The 20,060-nt window shown below is 43.8% G+C and overlaps 1 protein-coding gene across 1 annotated transcript; it reads right to left on the reverse strand.

The window, feature by feature from the left end:
- Window positions 1-699: 699 nt before the first annotated feature.
- On the reverse strand, window positions 700-17,782 carry LOC311125142 (RAC-alpha serine/threonine-protein kinase-like; the record flags this gene model as incomplete). Its single annotated transcript, XM_084199204.1, has 12 exons — window positions 700-3,335; window positions 7,913-8,015; window positions 8,139-8,226; window positions 8,367-8,581; window positions 11,989-12,117; window positions 12,925-13,050; window positions 13,201-13,269; window positions 13,899-13,964; window positions 14,094-14,225; window positions 15,762-15,888; window positions 16,106-16,217; window positions 17,654-17,782. Coding segments are annotated over 12 exons (1,376 nt in total), but the record flags the coding sequence as incomplete, so codon positions are not given.
- Between the last annotated feature and the right edge of the window lie 2,278 nt (window positions 17,783-20,060).

A 20,060-nucleotide genomic window follows, 5' to 3' on the forward strand; every position in this document is an offset into this window, starting at 1 on the left:
TTGAAGTAGAAAAAAAATACCATATTTTTTATTTCATTTGAAGGCAGCAAAATGTGAAGACTGTGCAAGGGGTTTGTAGACTTTCAGTAGGCACTGTATGTAAAGCATAGATGGTTTTCAATCTTCAGAGATAAGAGGAAAGATTGGTACAGCAGTGAGATAAGGTGAAAGAGGTAGAGACTGTGGAGTCAGTAATTGACAAGTTCCCCACAACACATCCCCCAAGAGGTCAGGAAATAACTGCTAGCACAAAGAGGTGCATTGTGGGTTGTGCAACTGAAGCCAGGTGAGGAGCGGTTGTCAGGTGAGCCCCACGCTGGGTACAACCATGATCCTGTAGTGAAGAGCAGTGCAGCTGGCCACAGACAGACAGAGCCATGGCTGTCAACATCTGCTCAGGAGACTGTACCATCTGGGTCTGGCCCAGGGGAGCTTACCAGCTGCAGAGAGAATCAGACAGACATGGACCTATGCAGTTCTGTAGTGGTACAGAAACGGGGCCAAGTCCAACCTATCCAGACACTCAGTATTTAGGTATATTCGTATGTTTCAGACGTTCGCCTCACTCACTCAGATCAAAGCATTAGCAAGTCAAGCTTGTGCTATGACTGTGGGTTAAAAGCATATCCGAGAAGTTATTGAGGTCTGTAAGAATGGCTGAATGATCAACTGAACAAAAGACAATGAAAGACAAGTTGGCAGGTTTAGATTTTATTTAATACATTTGAAAGAAAAAACAAAACAGTAAAAACAGTGTACAAAGTTGATATTATTGATTTACTAAAGCTGGTGTCCTCAGTCTCGGGAATGGGAAAGGGCAGGTACAAAAAAAGTTACAAAAAGAAAGGTATAAAATGCATTTCCCTATTTTCAGAGGGTGACAGCAAAGGATGAGTGTGCATAGGAATAAGCAACAATCACATCTAACAATTGAACAATTGTTTGAGAAACAGGAATTGAGGTGAAAATAAAAATAAAAGCTGTTACATTCATTTGTATGATGAACTTTTGTATAGTGATTATCAGTCATCTGAAAACACAGCAGAATTTTCTGGAAACTCATCGGAGAACTGTGTTCCACTTAAGCATTTTCATAAAATGCATTTTCAAGATTCTCAGTTTATCTACAGCAATCTGTATATGGGGGTTAATTGCGCAAACAATCTTTTCATAGTTCACACCTTTCAGAATTCATGTCTAGAAAGGTGCTGTTCAGTCATGTCCGACAGCAAAGTGTAACAAGTACAAGTGTACACATACATACATACGTACATGTTTTGGGGCAGGAAAGTGCATATCATTGGCACAGTCCAATTCATTTTCATTGCTGGTTTTCTATAAATAACAACTCAGAGCCATGTACAGAGGAATGGAACCCATCCCTACCTATAGAGATCAAAGCTGACTCAACTTGTTTCCCCCTGAACCACAGCCCAGTTTGTTTATGGAGTAAGTCCTAAAGGAGTGTATATTGTTATGGTGACCTCATTGAGGCTGCAGTGAGTGCACTGGGAGGAAAACACCCAATACTGTAGAAGAAGAAAACCCAGAAGAGAGAAAAAATTCCCTGATTGGGGAGAAAGGATCAGTACCTGACTTGCCAGTTCAGAGGGAAGCAGCCTAGAGTGTTTGGAACACAACATTCAGACAGGGAGGCACCATGATCCAAGCACATGATAGTCCAGGGGGCTTAGAGTAACTCTGTCTTTTCAATGGGACAACAGGAAATGGATATCTAACTGACCATGTAGACACACAGTTCTGAGATTCGTTGACAGCAAGCTTTAACCCATTTAGATTATACCTGCTTCCAGAATAAGCATTATTTAAGTATCTGCTAATCCGCTCTCTGCCACTGTATTGCACAATTTCTCTATTAGACTGATTATGGCGGCAGCGCTCTGACAGTGGTCCATCATGTAATTCTCACTTTGTTCTCTAATGTTTTGGGGCTCAAAAATTCTGATAAGAATGTTTTTTTGAGAGATGGAAGTCCTATAAGAATCAACCATGTTCTACTAACAGTTAGATATACAGAATGCTTCATTTTATTAATTAGGTAAACTGGCAGCCCAAGGAGTTTCAAAGTGTTGGTGAAATAGTGATAGTGTAGAGTGAAAGTCTTACATTTACATTTTAGTCATTTAGCAGATGCTCTTATCCAGAGCAACTTACAGTTAGTGAGTGCATACATTTTCATACTGGCCCCCCGTGGGAAACGAACCCACAACCCTGGCGTTGCAAGCGCCATGCTCTACCAACTGAGCTACAGGGGTCTTGATAACAATATCAACATAAGACTAACCTCCCACTTCATAGAAAATTAAGTCATTGGTCATCTATTGCCGTTGGGCCACAATATTTATTTGTATTAAAGCCAAAATCAGCAGTTGAAACAATAAAGCGTTCTCCCCACCCGTTTCGGTAAAAAGCTGAGGGATGGGGCTGGAGAAATGTAACCACTCTAAAATTCATAGAGCTATGGCTGCAAGGACTGACCAGCCATGATATCCAAAATGATCATTTTAACCATTCTGAGGCTATATAGGGTTTGTTTACAAACATTGGAGTAAAACAATCTTATATTTTGGGTTCTGATGTGGTACGACAGTTCAACTAAGCTCATTAGCCATGTATAAGTTATATTCTTCAAGAACCAATGGGTACATATCATTCATTTATAAGTCAAAAAATGTATGTAACAACTACAGATTTCCCCTTTAAACAAAGAACAGCAAAATACATTTCAATTTTAAATGGCTAATTCCGATACAATCCTTATGGTCCCGTAAACGTTTCCGGGCAAACGTTCACTTTGTGAATAGTATGTGACAAATATAACAGGTGCTGACAAAAGCAAGGAAAACAAAAGTTTAAGAACGTGTAGCCTTATCATTCTAAATTCATATACCACACTGCTGCATGACCACTCTTTTCCTATAAATTATGGTTTTATGAACATCAAGCTTGTCTGACTGTATACATAAAGACAAGCAGGAAATGCACTGTAGTGTTATCTCTCACCATTATAAAAGTCTTAAAAGGCCACAGAAACAACCAGTTGTTTTTCATTTGTGTAGTATGGAGTATTTTCCCATATAATTACCGAACCTGCAGATTGCAAATGTCTGTTCAACAATACTATCTGAGACACTGGTGAAGTAAAGAAAGATGTGGCGAAGGCCCCGGTAGTTGGATGTGCAGTCTGATGAGGTGAGGGGAAATGGTGGGACCAGAGGAATGAAAGGGGTGTGTTTAGGCTGTCCCACTCGCAGAGTAGGAGAACTGTGGGAAGTGGGGTCTCCGTTCGCTGTCAAATGACTCCATGCTGTCTTCTGGAATACAAAATATGAGAGAGAGCGAGATGGCACCGAGAACTCCATTAGTGTGTATGTTCTGATTTTCCGCTTTAATACAAATACATATTCTCCTCTCAGTGACAAAACCCATTATGATTGAGTCCTAATGCATAATGTACCTAGTACTAGCCCAGGGCGCAGTTTGGCACACACTGCTAGTGGTCTAACACTTCCATGTGAGGGACACTGTGAACTATGGAATAACAGACATTACACACATGTTCCAGGAGAGGGCACAAATCCCCCAGAGGAATTGAATAAGCACTATGTAATTTGAGCTCCCATTAATTGCACTGGGAAGATGGACCTTCCCCACTATCATTTAAATGCTTGCCTTGGAGAGTGCAATCTATACCTTGAATGATTTTCAAAACGATGTAATATTTTTCTCTCGTGGGATTTAATTATTTGAGTACTGCACTTTTCTTGAATAATTCCCTATTTCTTCTAAAAGAAGTTGAAATTGGAAAAAAACGTTGGGTCTTCACACCTTGGTATTGGCTAGTACTTATTGGCTAGTACTTGGTTGCACAGCCTTTTGCCAAGATAACTGCAGACAAACGCTTCTTGTAGCCTTCAGTGAGCTTGCTGCACCTTAGCCCACTGCTCAAATTCTTCAATGTTTGAGGGGTGCCATCCACCAACTGCTGTTTTCAGATCTCGCCATAGGTTTTGGATGTAATTCAGATCTGGCCACTCCAGAACAGTTTAGTATCTCTTCTTGAACCATTCCTGGGTGTTTTTTGTATTTGCGTTTGGGGTCATTGTCCTGCTGGAAGACCCACAACCTCCAATGGAGACCCAGTCTTTGGACACTGGGTTGAACATTGGACTCCAAAACACCTGATAATCAGCTGATTTCCTGATGCCTTGTGCATTTAAGGCCCCCAGTACCAGAGGCAGCAAAGCAACCCCACAGCATTATCAAACCTCCCCCATGTTTGATTGTAGGGATCCAGCAAAATTAAAACAGTTATACATTTTAAAAACATTACAATACATTCATAACAGATTTCACAACATTTTAAGTGTGTGCCCTCAGGCCTCTACTATACTACCACATATCTATAACACAAAATCCATGTGTGTATAGTGTATATGTTATTGTGTGTTTGTATGCATGTGTCTATGTTTGTGTTGCTTCACAGTCCCCGCTGTTCCATAAGGCGTATTTTTATCTGTTTTTTAAATCTAATTTTACTGCTGGCATGAGTTACTTGATGTGGAATAGAGTTCCATGTAGTCATGGCTCTATGTAGTACTGTGCGCCTCCCATAGTCTGTTCTTGACTTGGGGACTGTGAAGAGACCTCTGGTGGCATGTCTTGTGGGGTATGCATGGGTGTCCAAGCTATGTGCCAGTAGTTCAAACAGACAGCTCGGTTCATTCAACATGTCAATACCTCTCACAAATACAAGTAGTGATGAAGTCAATCTCTCCTCCACTTTGAGCCAGGAGAGATTGACATGCATATTATTAATGTTAGTTCTCTGTGTACATCCAAGGGCCAGCCGTGCCGTCCTGTTCTGAGCCAATTGCAATTTCCGTAAGTCCCTCTTTGTGGCACCTGACCACACGACTGGTGCGACAAAACTAGGGCCTGTAGGACCTGTTGATAGCGCTGTTAAGAATGCAGAACAGCTTTTATTATAGACAAGACTTCTCCCCATCCTAGCTACTGTTGTATCAATATGTTTTGACCATGACAGTTTACAATCCAGAGTTACTCCAAGCAATTTAGTCTCTAACTTGCTCAATCCCCACATTAATCATTACAAGATTTAGTTGAGGTTTAGGGTTTAGTAAATGATTTGTCCCAAATACAATGCTTTTAGTTTTTGAAATATTTAGGGCTTACTTATCCTTGCCACCCATTCTGAAACTAACTGCAGCTCTTTGTTAAGTGTTGCTGTCATTTCAGTCGCTGTGGTAGCTGACGTGTATAGTGTTGAGTCATCTGCATACATAGACACACTGGCTTTACTCAAAGCCAGTGGCATGTCGTTAGTAAAGATTGAAAAAAGTAAGGGGCCTAGACAGCTGCCCTGGGGAATTCCTGATTCTACCTGGATTTTGTTGAAGAGGCTTCCATTAAAGAACACCCTCTGTGTTCTGTTAGACAGGTAACTCTTTATCCACAATATAGCATGGGGTGTAAAGCCATAACACATACGTTTTTCCAGCAACAGACTATGATCAATAATGTCAAAAGCTGCACTGATGTCTAACAAAACAGCCCCCACAATATTTTTATCATCAATTTCTCTCAGCCAATCATCAGTCATTTGTGTAAGTGCTGTGCTTGTTGAATGTCCTTCCCTATAAGCGTGCTGAAAGTCTGTTGTCAATTTGTTTACTGTGAAATAGTATTTTATCTGGTCAAACACACATTTTTCCAAAAGTTTACTAGGGGTTGGTAACAGGCTGATTGGTTGGCTATTTGAGCCATTTAAGGGGGCTTTACTATTCTTAGGTAGGGGAATAACTTTTGCTTCCCTCCAGGCCTGAGGGCACACACTTTCTAGTAGGCTTAAATTGAAGATATGGCAAATAGGAGTGGCAATATTGTCTGCTATTATCCTCAGTAATTTTCCATCCAAGTTGTCAAACCCCGGTGGCTTTATTTCACCTCTTCCACACTTACTTTACGGAATTCAAAATGGCAATGCTTGTCTTTCATAATTTGGTCAGATATACTTGGATGTGTAGTGTCAGCGTTTGTTGCTGGCATGTCATTCCTAAGTTTGCTAATCTTGCTAATGAAAAAATCATTAAAGTAATTGGCAATATCAGTGGGTTTTGTGATGAATGAGCCGTCTGATTATTTTTGCCCAAAATTTCATTTAAGGTGCTCCAAACTTTTTACTATCATGCTTTATGTCATTTATCTTTGTTTCAGTGTAGTTTATTTTTATTCAGTTTAGTCACATGATTTCTCAATTTGCAGTACGTTTGCCAATCGGTTGTACAGCCAGACCTATTTGCCATCTCTTTTGCCTCATCCCTCTCAACCATACAATTTTTCATTGAATGCTTAATTTGGTTGTCAGTAAACAAAGCGCTGATCTGTATTGTCAGAGCTCTAATTTTGTTTCATTGGTCCTGAGAAGATTTCCCCCAGGACTTAGGCTTGTTTAGGTGGGCTTTTGAGAAGTTCAGTCAGGCATTCTTGTGTCTCCTTCAGCAGTGGGGTCTTCCTATGTTTACCAATGACCAAATTAAGCATTCAAAGAAAATACCACCCTCCCTACAATCAAACATGGGAGAGGTTCAATAATGCTGTGGGGTCGCTTTGCTGCCTCTGGTACTGGGGGCCTTGAACATGTGAAGACATCATGAAATCAGCAGATTATCAAGGTGTTTTGGAGTGCAATGTTCAACCCAGTGTCCAAAACCTGTCTCTGTTAAAGGTTGTGGGTCTTCCTGCAGGACAACGACCCCAAATACACATCAAAAGCACCCTGGAATAGTTTGAGAAGAAACGCTGGACTGTTCTGGAGTGCCTAGCCAAGTGTCCACATCTGAATCACATCCAAAACTTATGATGAGATCTGAAAAAAATTGTTGGTGGAGGGCACCCCTCAAACATTGAAGTATTAGAGCGGTTTGCTGCTGAAAAGTGGGCCAAATGGCCTGTAGAAAGGTGCAGTAAGCTCACTGATGGCTACAAAAAGCGTTTGTCTGCAGTTATCTTGGCCAAAGGCTGTGCAACCAAGTACTAGGGATGCCAATACATTTGTCCATGCCATTTGTATTTATTTTCTCAATTAAAATTGTAAACTTAAGTTTACAAAAATTTAATTGGATCTGCAATGTTGAAAATGATATAATGTGTGGAGAAAACATTTACTTTTCTATTTCAACTTATTTTAGAAATAGGGAATTATTTAAGAAAAGTGCAAGGGTGCCAATATATTTGGCCGCAACTGTATAAAGTATCATATACATCAAGGGCACGTGGAAATCTTATGGAGTGCACCTTTAAAATGGTTTATTTTCTTTGTTCAATGAATAGGTGAGTAAAACTACTGGAAGTACCCAAAAACTCATTCCAATTTAAGTACTAGGCAGTCAGAGTAAGCCAAAGATAGGACTGCATTTAAAGTAGAGAGTCTCATGAGCCTGACAAAAAGGAAGAATATTACCATCTTCAATAAAAATTATATCTAAAACTAAACAATGTAGATCAGCTTGGGGGTTTCGTTTGAGACACTCCAATTCTGTAACCTCCCAAAATAAACATTGACCTTTAGAGCCAAATTATAATTTAAAGTTCAGTTAAAATCTCTGAAGAGGGGGAGGTGAATTTATGTGAGATTCTGAAACTCAATAGGTATTCTTTACAGTAATGACATTTAGAACCACTTGTGTTTCCAGTTCATCCTGAGTCAGACTGTGATCATCACGATTAATCAAAAGCATTCAGGTCCAATCAGTCAGTGAAATACAGAAGTATGATTGTCTATCTGGGCATGTAATACTGTTCTCTGTGATGTGAGTGTGGTGTGTGTGTGTATCATGTAAAGATACAGTGGCAGTGGGTCAGGTAGTACCTTGTCCGGGCGGTGTAATAGTGATGGTCTGTGCTGTGAACTCCTCGTCAAAATACCGTGTATCTGTTTCCGAGGTAACCTGGGGCTTGAAGGGCGGGACCAGCTGTAAGAGAAGAGAGGATACCATGAGCACATCTGTCCTGTCAATCAGTGTGTAGACAGTTGCAGGCCTGGTGAAATCTATTGGTTGTTCTCTGAAGTAATGGAAAATGGAACACTAATTTACTTTTTTCTCATACACATCTTGCCATTCAATCCCGGCAAAGAATTTGTGCTGCATGATCTCCTTAGCATCATCTGGTCCTCCACCTAACCTGGAAGATAGAGGGACCAAAACAAAGTAAATACGGGGCCAAATCAATCCCTTCATGCCCTTATATAGCACGGGATTCTGTACATACAGTATGGAGGATAACTGCTGGCAAGAGGGTCTATGGCAAGAGGGTCTACGCACCGTTGCTTGGGGTCCTTCTTGAGCAGGCCGGAGAGCAGGGACCTGCCCTCGGGGCCCAGGGTGCGTGGGAAACGGATGTCCTCCATGAGGATGAGCTCAAACAGCTTCTCGTGGTCCTGGTTGTAGAAGGGCAGCCGACCGCACAACATCTCGTACATGACCACACCCAGACCCCACCAGTCCACCGCCCGACCGTAATCATTGTCCTCCAGAACCTGGACAACACAGGACAACCACAACTCAATACAATATAATACCATCAGGGACAGTTACACAACCATACTTGGAAGAATACAGGACAGTACAAGGACGAGCTAGCAGGAGTTCAAATGTACGTTCAGGCCTATGACAGCATCAAGAGAGACATACTAAACATTCTTGGTTTAGATCTAGCGATTAGCTAAGTGGATGGACATTAGGTGGGTAGTGAGGGAAGCAGCTCTCCAGGCTGTATAAAGAACCCTGAGGCCAGTGTAGCCCCCCACCCCCCTTCTCCTGGTCTGGGCTTTCCGAGCAGCCACAGCCAACACTGACTCACATCTCACATTAGGAGCAGGGATAGAGTTTCCCCTGGAGCCCTGCATATTTAATCACTAGAGGTCTGCAGTACACACTACACACCACCATGAGGGAGGGATAGGCTGGGCAGGGGCTGGAGGCTGGCGAGGCAAGGGCCAGTTAGTGGAAGCAGAGTCCCCATAGCAGCAACCACATACACCACACCACTGCCACAGCCCTTAAGTCATGGAGGTGGAGGCTTACACACCATGGAAGATGACGTGTTCACACGTTCTAATCAATTGGCTCGCTTTGGCTCTGTGCTGTCTAACTGCGGCAGCCTGTTGAATGTCAGCAATAGTATTTGAGTTGTTACTATACAAGGCCTTCTGGGGCATGTAGATGGGTCAACAGTACCGGAAGGATATTATAGGTGAAATCAAGCCAATGAGAACAGGCTGTTCTTTAAAACATCAAGGTTATATGAGGGAGATAAATTGGTCCAGGAATAGATTCATAGGTAAGGGGGCAGCCTAATAGAATTAAATATGAACATGAAGGTACACAGACCCAGAGAGAGGAGGCAGGCAGAACAGAAGGATGGATGTGGCTGTAAATGGAACAAAACCGGAGTGTGTTTGTGTGCGTTTGTGTGGGCAGTGTGTGCGTGTGTGTCTGCATCTGTGGGCACACTGCTTGGCGCTGCGGTTAGGGGCGAGGAGGACTCGGAGGGCAGGGGTAACGTGAAGCCGGCACGGTGCTAGGATTACTGGACCGTCTCTATTTCCAGCACTGCTGTCGTGTGATTCACACCACACGACAGCTGGGCCTGCAGCTGCCCCATATATGTAGAAGAGCACCACAGCTGTGGAGCTGCCAGGACCACAGGAGCCAAGCTCATCCCTCACACACGTAACCAGGGCTGCCTGGACCAGCTCTGTTACACTGGCCCAAAGGACAGCACAGTGCAGGGAGGAGGTAGGAGTGAAACGTACACTTGCTGTACTTTTCCTCCACTTGATACTGCCCTCTATCTTACTTCTCTGGCCTTTTTCCTCCCTCTAACACAAACACAGCTACTGTCCCTCTCCCAAACACATGCCCTTCACTCTCCTTTTCCTTGTTCATAACTTTCCCAAATCGACTTCATTACCGTTCCAATGTTTCAATAAAACGACACTATTTCACAGTGGATTAGGTGAAACTGGTTCCATGGGTGTGCTCTAGAGGCAGACTTACACAGTCCTGGGCCGAGCAGTGGGTATGGCCTGTGGAATATTCCCAGACGTTACAGCATTCCTGTGCAGCACACACAACAAGGTCATTGTTTACTGCAGAACAACCTGTAACACTGCCTGGCTCTGGCTCCATAGAGACGCTCTATGGCGACCCCATCACCATGGAAACGCCCCCTGATGTCTCCGCTGCCAGAGGAGGAGCAAAGCTGTGGCTGTTATATGGTGCCACAAGCTATGTTACTGTGTTCAGAATGCTAAAGAGAGAGCTGGGGTGGGGGGGTTGTTTTTCAGCTCATTTATAACATACACCACATGGACACACAAAAATGATAAACAGGGACGTGACATGATGGTTATATAGTAATTCATGCTTTAGTTGGTTTTGGTGATGATGGCTACTGTATGCTATAGATCAGGATGGTCCTCTAGAGCAGGGGTTCCCTAACCTTTTCACTCGGGCCCCACGAGTAGGATGTCATCTCCTACATTAATTTCACATTTCCACAAACTTCAAAGTGTTTCCTTTCAAATGGTATCAAGAATATGCATATCCTTGCTTCAGGTCCTGAGCTACAGGCAGTTAGATTTGGGTATGTCATTTTAGGCTGAAATTGAAAAAAGGGTCCGATCCTTAACAGGTTGAAGCATAAAAAAATAAAAAAAATAAAAATCTATCAATTTTGCCAGTCTAATGTGTATTCAAGTGACATTTGAGTGACAAAAAAATTACAACAATATCTATCGGCGAAAAAAATGAAATAAAATTGTTTTTGCTGACATGGGCTAGTTGATCTGGACATTTATGACAAATTATAAATAGCTGAAAGTCTAAGCGAGAGGAATATAAAGATGTCAGATGAAAATGCCATGTGAGATTGTTACTGGGTAGAACTGAGGACAACAGGCCCAGAGCGTGGCCCTGGCTTTGCCCAGGTTAGGATAGGCATCCTGGGCATCAGTGGGCTAGAAGCCCCCTCAGTGCCAGGAGCAGCTGGTGCCAATGTGGCCTTTTCTCCAGGGCGGAAACTCACGTTTCCTGAGGCACTGCCAAACCCCCCAGCAAATTCCAAATGGAGGCTAAAAACAACGAGCCAGCAACTGTGTCAACATGGGCACCCTCCTCCCAGAAAACCTTCTTACAGCAAGAGGCAAGGGGACTAGCACACACACACGCATACAATGTCCTATCGTGTTACACACCCCACATGTCATACCTGCACGCAATGGGGAGCAGCCACACCCCTGTACACATGCCTTCTCAACCAACAAATATGGGCACAGCCTGTCCTGCCCAAGGCACACTGCAGACTCATTAGCTGCATGTCTTATACGGGAGATTAGACAGGCATTTAGGAACAGCTGTCCCAAAGCCACTCTTCAACAGTTTATTTTACCTTTATTTTAACAGGGAGCCCCATTGAGACCAAGGTCTCTTTTGCAAGGGAGCCCTGCATCTTACAATTAATTACACAACAAATTGCACATAGGAAATATACCAGAAAAAGTGTGACATAGCTTGTATGCCTTAACAATATGCCCGACAACAGACATTTACGATGATGTGTGTAGTGGGATATATTCGCTGCACTACAGTTCCTCTCTTCAAACGTGTTTAGTCTGTTAATTCTTTCAGTTATTTACCAATTATGTGACTTTATTCTCTTCAGTTGATTTAAACTCAAATTTGAATAGACAGAAATACTCACGAGAACATGCCAAAGGAGTGCACTATCAGGTATTTTCACCACATCATTTTCAAAAACAATTACATCTGAAGAGGAAGAAGGCCACATGGGTTGGACTCCAAAGGCCTCCATCTTTTATGACACATTTTTTGTATGATTTATTGACCCACATATTGTGAATGGACTGTGGGAATACACTACCTCTGGGGCCAGGTACTCTGGCGTCCCACAGAAGGTCTTCATGGTGGCCCCGTCTGTGATCCCCTCCTTACACAGTCCAAAGTCGGTGATCTTTATGTGTCCGTCTTTGTCCAGCATGAGATTTTCCAGCTGAGACAAGGAGACAGAATGAGACAGGAAGTATCAGCAACAGGAGGAGGGAGAGTGACTATGTGATTGAGGCACAGCTGATTTGGCTTCAGCTCTGAGAGGCATGAGCTAGCAATGCATGTCCTTTTAATATCAGTGTGTCCTCTCAGTAAAAGTCACCTGGCAACTGTAGCCCACACGTGGCCAGCAGCACCAGGCAAGCAGGCCAGTCAGCACATCCTCCAATACTGCTACCCTGGCATTTTCAGGAGAACCTTAGCAGGCTGGGAGCCTGCCTCATAAACCCATGGGGAGAGCAGAGAGGGGGGAATGAGGAGGGAGGGGGCTATGCTGACCTGGCTGGTATAGTTTCATCAGCTGGAAGAAACAGGGCTACAGATGCACCCCCCCCCCCCCCTCCCTCCTAAAACCAGTCATATCATTCCTCTGCTACCTCTGCTCTTATGCTATGAATACAGTTCACTGAGTTTCTGTACTGGTCTCTTCCTTCTGGTACGAACAATTTACAGCTGGACAGAATCAGTTTGACGGTTGTAAAATATGACTGTCAATACTAAAATACACATTTTTCATCACTGCTTATTTAAATTAATGGTAAACACAAAGATTAATAAATGAACCAAACATCTGCCCAGAAAGAGATGGTGGTTATTCTACTCCTGCTGTAGAAAGGGATGGTCTAGGTCTCCAGCTGCAGTGAGGCCTGAATCAGGGGGAGGCCGATCGATGAGTCCCTAACCTGGCTGCAGCATGCTGCTGCGGACACTATTTATATCCCGGTCCGCAGACTGTGTTCCCCCGCCTTACCTTCAGGTCTCTGTAGACCACATTCCTCTCAGCATGCAGGTAATCCAGCGCTGACACTATCTCCGCCCCGTAAAACCGCGCCCGCTCCTCCGAGAACACCCGGTCCCGGGACAGGTGGAAGAACAGCTAGGAGGAGAGGAAGATAAGAGAGAGGGAGAGGAGAGACAGAGGGAACAGGGTTAGCGTACACAGAAGGAGGGGTGGGAGGATTATTGGCTACTACTAGCTAAATTGGACCTTGCGAGTCAGGTGTTATTGACTGTTTGAAAAGCTCACCTCTCCGCCGTTCGCATACTCCATGACAAAACACAACCGGTCGTGGGTCTGGAAGGAGTATTTGAGGCCCTGGGGATATACATTTACATTTTAGTAATTTAGCAGACGCTCTTCTCCAGAGCGACTTACAGTTAGTGAGTACATACATTTTAATACTTTTTTCGTACTGGTCCCCTGTGGGAATCGAACCCACAACTCTGGCGTTGCAAGCGCCATGCTCTACCAACTGAGCCACATGAGACCCTGGGGATATACACCAATAACCTAAACAACTGCAATGGATCAAAAATTAAGCATGCCATTACAAGTTCTCCATAAGAAACCAAAGTCTTGTTGAAGTGATATCTGCCTTTGGTATATAACTGTTGCGTGACAACTGCTAGCCCCATTCACCACAGTGGGATGAACACAAGATGCATGTGTTACTCCAGCCACTTAATGTGGAAGAGTTTGGCATTGTGAGCCATCACAGACTTTGAGAAAGGTGGTTAACTGACAATGAGATGTCTAGTGTCCTCAAAGGAGGCCAAGCCTATTGCTGTCTTTGTAAACATTGCTCAAACTCTCCCAACCCAGAATCAGCATCTCCCCCTGAATGGGGGAAAGCTCTCAGGCTGAAGTGGAGTGGGTCCTCAGAGTCTTTGTTGCCAGAAGAGAGTTTGGGTTAGGTAGATGGAGTGGATGGAGGGGTCTCTCACTGTCAAGAACGGATGCTTGGAATTCTGGAGCACTCGGTTTTCTGTGAGTGTGTGTGCCACTTCATCCTGAAAGAGATCACAAAGAGTGTTTGTGCAACTCCCACAATGGCTGCCGTTTAGGTATCCATGATCGCCCCTCACCGCCCCCATGCTCTTTCTCCCTCTTTCGTTTTCTAGTTAGTGGCCTCTACTCACTTTCGCTACGATCACTTCCTTCTTCAGGATTTTCATGGCATAGTAGCGTCCAGTGGCCTTCTCCTTCACCAGGATCACTTTGCCAAAAGTGCCTTTTCCGAGGAGTTTGAGGTATTCAAAATCGTGCATAGTCTATGAGCAAGGGGAGAAAAAGCGGCATCGGGTTACAAACAGCGGCTATAACAAATTCATGCTCTAACTAGTCAAGACACATAATACCACTGACAACAACACAGAAGCATTTAAGGTTCTATTTCATCCACTCTGCAATTTCCAGGCTTCTAATGGTGGGACTATATGCTGCAGTGACTCGTTTAACATCTGACCCCCAGGGCTGGTGAGAATATTGAAAACGGTTGTGTAGGAGACATCCAATCCGGTGCCATTAGACCTTTGTGTAATGACTTAAGAGCACAGATGTGTGGTGATGAAACAGAGTGGACAAGCCATCTGTTGCTAAGCCTCCCAGGGCTGATGTTGGTACCGGAGCATCGACCATGAAGGCCTGATTCACCCAGTCCCCTCTGAACAGTTGATGTTGAGATGTGTCTGTTACTTGAACTCTGTGAAGCATTTATTTGGGCTGCAATTTCTGAGGCTGGTAACTCTAATGAACTTATCCTCTTTAGCAGAGGTAACTCTAGGTCTTGTATTCCTGTCGCGGTCCTCATGAGAGCCAGTTCCATCATAGCGCTTGATGGTTTTTGCGACTGCACTTGAAGAAACTTTCAAAGTTCTTGACATTTTCTGTATTGACTGACCTTCATGTCTTAAAGTAATGATGGACTGTCGTTTCTCTTTGCTTATTTGAGCTGTTCCTGGACTTGGTATTTTATCAAATAGGGATATCTTCTGTATACCCCCCCTACCTTGTCACAACACAACTGATTGGCTCAAACACATTAAGAAGGAAAGAAATTCCACAAATTAACTTTTAAGAAGGCACACCTGTTAATTGAAATGAATTCCAGGTTACTACCTCATGAAGCTGGTTGAGAGAATGCCAAGAGTGTGCAAAACTGTCATCAAGGCAAAGGGTGGCTATTTGAAGAATCTCAAATATAAAATATATTTTGATTTGTTTAACACTTTTTCCATATGTGTTATTTCATAGTTTTGATACCTTCACTATTATTCTACAATGTAGAAAATAGTAAAAATAAAGAAAAACCCTCGAATTAGTAGGTGTGTCCAAACCTTTGACTGGTACTGTACATACACATTACACTCACACACACTTTCACACGCATCATTTGCTGCTGCTGCTCTGTTCTTTATTTTACTCTTATTATTATCTATCCTGATGCCGTCACTTTACCCTGCCTTCATGTACATATCTACCTCAAATACCTCATACCTCTGCACATTGATCTGGTACTGGTACTCCCCGTATATTGCTCCATTCTTGTGTATTTTTATTTTATTCCTGTTGTGTTACTATTTCATTTTTAAACTCTGCAAACTTACAAATGGCTTGTAAGCAAGCATTTCACTGTAACATCTACACCAGTTGTATTCGGTGCATGTGACAAAAATACATTTTTTATTTTATTTGTTAGGAAAGTGTCAGGGCGCCGGGGTGAAGCAGGAAGAGCCGGTGAGGGTTGGGGTGAGGCAGAAAGGGGCGGGGTAAGGCAAAGGGGCAGGGTGAAGAGGGCGGGGACCCACCACTTTGAGTCTGGGTTTGGTCAGGTACATCTCCATGTCCATTGGGTCTGGGGAGGAGTCCATCATCTCCTCTTCCTGTTTCTGTAGGCCGTCTGCTACGGCCTCAATGGCTTTCGTCCATTCTTCCCTGAGAGAGGAAGGAGAGAGAAAGGAGAGGGAGATTACAACACCTCATTTAACATGATTTAATTCAGCCCAATCATTTAATTGTCATCTTATCAACAGGAAGGCAATTTAGACTGTAGGGTCAACCAACAGCCAGTGTACTGTGTACTATGTGTATGCACATGCTTGTGGTTTGTGTGTGTGTGTATGTGTAAGGGAGGGGTTGTGGCTGAGCTTGCCTCTCCTCGGGGGTCTCCACGTGGAAGGTGCGCTCGATGACAGTGGTCCACTGCAGGCAGCGGATGATGAATGTGTTGGGCTTGGGCCGCTCCGTTTTCATCAGCTGGCACTCTGGCCACATCCCGGGAGAGAGGGGCCATGAGGAGAGACAGAGACCCGCAGTTACAGCCATTTATCTTTATCACCACCCTAACAGACACTGCTGGGACTGCCACCATGCAGCCGTACACAGGGAACTGAACCCAGATCACAGCTTTTCCTTCATACTAAATACATGACCAGAAGTATGTGGACACCTGCTCGTCGAACATCTCATTCCAAAATCATGGGCATTAATATGGAGTTGGTCCCCCCTTTGCAGCTTCGCGGCTGAGCCGTTGTTGCTCCTAGACATTTCCACTTCACAATAACAGCACTTACAGTTGACCGGGATAGCTCTAGCAGGGCAGAAGTTTGATGAACTGACTTGTTGGAAAGGTGCCACGTTGACGGTGCCACGTTGAAAGTCACTGAGCTCTTCAGTAAGGACATTCTACTGCCAATGTTTGTCTATGGAGATTGCATGGCTGTGTGCATCTGTGTGCACTAATTTGAAGGGGTGTCCACATACTTTTGTATATATAGTGTATTTTTACCTAAGGATTTGGTCAATACATGGGACTGTGAGCACTGATCAGGGCAGACGTTTCAGTCAATTCCAGAAAATGTGTCAAAGTTATAATATGGGCCACAGACGACATTCACATAAAAAGAAAAGGCATTTCAATGTTCAAAGTTACAATTTTTAGAGAGCAACCAGTTTCCCAGTGTAGCTCTTTCACACAGTCAACATACTGCGTGTGCCAAAAAGAAACATGGAGGAGTTTGTCAGGAAGTGTGTTAGATGGAAGATATGGGGCTGGGCCACCACTGAGCTCCAGCAGGGCCCTGTCAGTGTGGCTGTGTAACCCAGCCCCACCACCCGCATCACACGCCCTGGCTGTCTGTGGGTCTACTGCAGGTCTGCTCAGTGACAAACTGTGCCGCCCTCTCTGTACTGCTGATGGAGACAGAGCTACAGAGCAGCCGCACAGATAAATAATCGAAATCAGACAGTTAATAACCACTATAATTCAAGAGTGTCAGGAGGAAACATTTTGTTTAACAAACAGTATGTTGTCTAATTACTCTGTTCAATCATCTGCAGAGCTTGTCCCAGCAACTTTCTGCCACGTAGAGAGTAGTCCCATAGACAACACTGGAATTCACACACAGCCAGGGAGAACACTGGCATATTACTCTTGCTTCACAAGAGTGTGCAAAGCTGTCATCAAGGCAAATGGTGGCTATTTGAAGAATCTCAAACATAACATATATTTGGATTTGTTTAACACTTTGTTGTTTACTACATGATTTCATATGTGTTATTTCATAGTTTTGATATCTTCATTATTATTCTACTATGTAAAAAATAGTAAAAAATAAAGTTAAACCCTTGAATGAGTAGGTGTGTCCAAACTTTTGTCTGGTAGTGTAGATAGTAGAGTCTTGAAAGAGTAGATACTCACGTGCTACTGAGAAGTTATTTAAGGGGGTTTCAAACGCGTCAACATCTTGTGGTCGTTCCTTGTAGCCAATGAATGTACCATCACTCTTGAGTAGAAAATACCTGGGCCTCCAGGTCTTAATGTACTCTCCTGCAAAGAGAGATGGAGGAAGGGAAGAGCATAATTGGTTACCATAATGTGCTGGTTTCACAAGGTTCAATTCTTTAATTGTTGATTGGTCTATGAAAATTAAGCTGTGCGGTTTGATGATTTATGATACACAAAGTTATTATTTTCAAGGAGATATCCTTATTCACAGCAGTTCTGATCCATTTCTTGTGATCTAATTGCTAATATGTTCACCAACATTCCCTAAATGACCATGTTGTCACCCACTTTCAGCTATAGTAGGTCAAAGCCAGGACAAATGGCTGTTTTAGCTGGAGTCAGGACCCTTGTATCTGCCCCTTCAGTCCCATACAGAGCTCATATAGGAATCCATGCGTCTCCATCCTGCCCATCTCCTCCAACACAAGACACCCACAGACGAATCTCTCAGAGGCAACAAAACTCAATTTATTCCGCGGACGGTTCAGGATACATTGTGCCAGATGTTCCTGAAATCTGAAAAAACAGCTTACGCATCATAAAAAGTCAGCAGCACACATCAGAGAGGGGCTTGAATATTTATACAGGAAAAATGTAATTTATTTTTAATTACGAGAGCCTGGTATTAACCCCATGCAGTGTCTGAGCAAGCTGTCCTTAATTGCCCCATTTCCTCCGACACAGAAGTCTGGGGAAAGTGGAGATCAGTCAATGCCGGCTCCTGTTCCTCCTCTCCCCAAGACTCGCCTGGCACACTCAGACCACTGGCTCCAGTCTGAGGAAACTGATCCCAGACCTGTCTGTGATGAGGCAGACTGACCAGAATCCCTCGATAACAGAATCTAATTTACCTCTAGTCAACTTAACACACCTCATATAAACAAATCTTAGTGAGAAGAGGCTATGTAGATAATCACTAAGTGGATTGTATTCCATATTCTAGGATGTGTCACCTCAATGTGATGGTTAAACTGTCCGACTAGCGGAGTCCCACCTGAGAGGGGCTCGATGGCTCTACATCATTCAAACACCACAGGGTGCAACCATTACAGTAGGAACACACACACACAGTGTAAAGCACCTGATTTACTGCAACAAGTGAGGTGGCAGCACAAATCACAGCACTAGAGAAAACATCTGCCTCAGAGCACTGTATACTTTAGATTTCAGTCTGCAGCAGATGTCCAATACGTTACTACGGCTGTTGTCATTTTTCATCATGGCACGGGACGAGATTTTTCATCTCCATTCTGCTGGCTAAGTGTTTTTACACCAAACGCAGCTCATTTAGAAATTAGTTAGACTTTGTCAGACTTCAGATTGCAATGCTTACTGCTTGCCTACAAAGCCGAGCATGCGCCGTCCTCGTTGAAAAACACACAGTGTGATATAGAGGAAAGCTCTGTGGATTTCCCCATGCCTGTTCAATATGCTGCAATTACAGTGATGAGTCATTTGTCTATTTTACACTACATGGCTCATGAATCAACAACATTCACAGCACTAAGCCACACACACACACACACGTCCCCAGAGAATCCACATCATCAATGTGATTTACAACTATGGGTCAACAGCGGCTTCACACGACTGACTGAATTTCTTGTTACGTCAGCACGGTGGTGGGCATTGGTAAGGTGAAACAGAGATACTGTTATAAAGAGCAATATCATGGGTGAGAAGCCAACAGCTTCCAACACCTGGACCCACACAGCCTCCATATCCAATACACCTTTCCAGACTCATCCTAAACCCGAGGTACATTATGTACAGAACACCCTCAGCCTCAATCTACTGCAAATCAAGGCCTGACTTCAGCACTTGTTAGTTTGTCAGTTAGTGGTCAGGTCTTGGCTGACCCATATCCCCCACCCCACCCCAGGCCAGGCTCAGAGCCCCTGGCAGGGCAGGCTGGGGACAGTATGTGCACAATGCAGAGGGAGCATAATGAGCCCCTACCTCCAGCCATGCGTCATCCGAGCACAGTGACATCAGAGGGAGGGTTAGCCTACACACTGGCAGGGCTCCGCTCACCTCTTTAGGGAATAATACAGAGAGATTCAGGAAGTAGGTCAAGCGCATGTTTGGTGCTTCCAACAATGGCGCTGAAAGACTGAGTGATTACATTAATTGTGTTGAGGCCACAAACTGGCATCAAAACCATGGTCCCAACACAGACACTGACAAGCAGAGACATATGTTTGTTTATATGCACTGGTGTGTACAAAAGTACACTCTACAGTGTGTATGTGTGAATGTATATCTGACAACAGCAAGTTCTTTCCCTCCCCAAGCACAGAGGGCCTGGATAGGGCCTAGA

This window comes from Coregonus lavaretus (genome assembly GCF_964263955.1).
Source record: "Coregonus lavaretus genome assembly, contig: HAP1_SCAFFOLD_3892, whole genome shotgun sequence".
NCBI classification, from domain to species: domain Eukaryota; kingdom Metazoa; phylum Chordata; class Actinopteri; order Salmoniformes; family Salmonidae; genus Coregonus; species Coregonus lavaretus.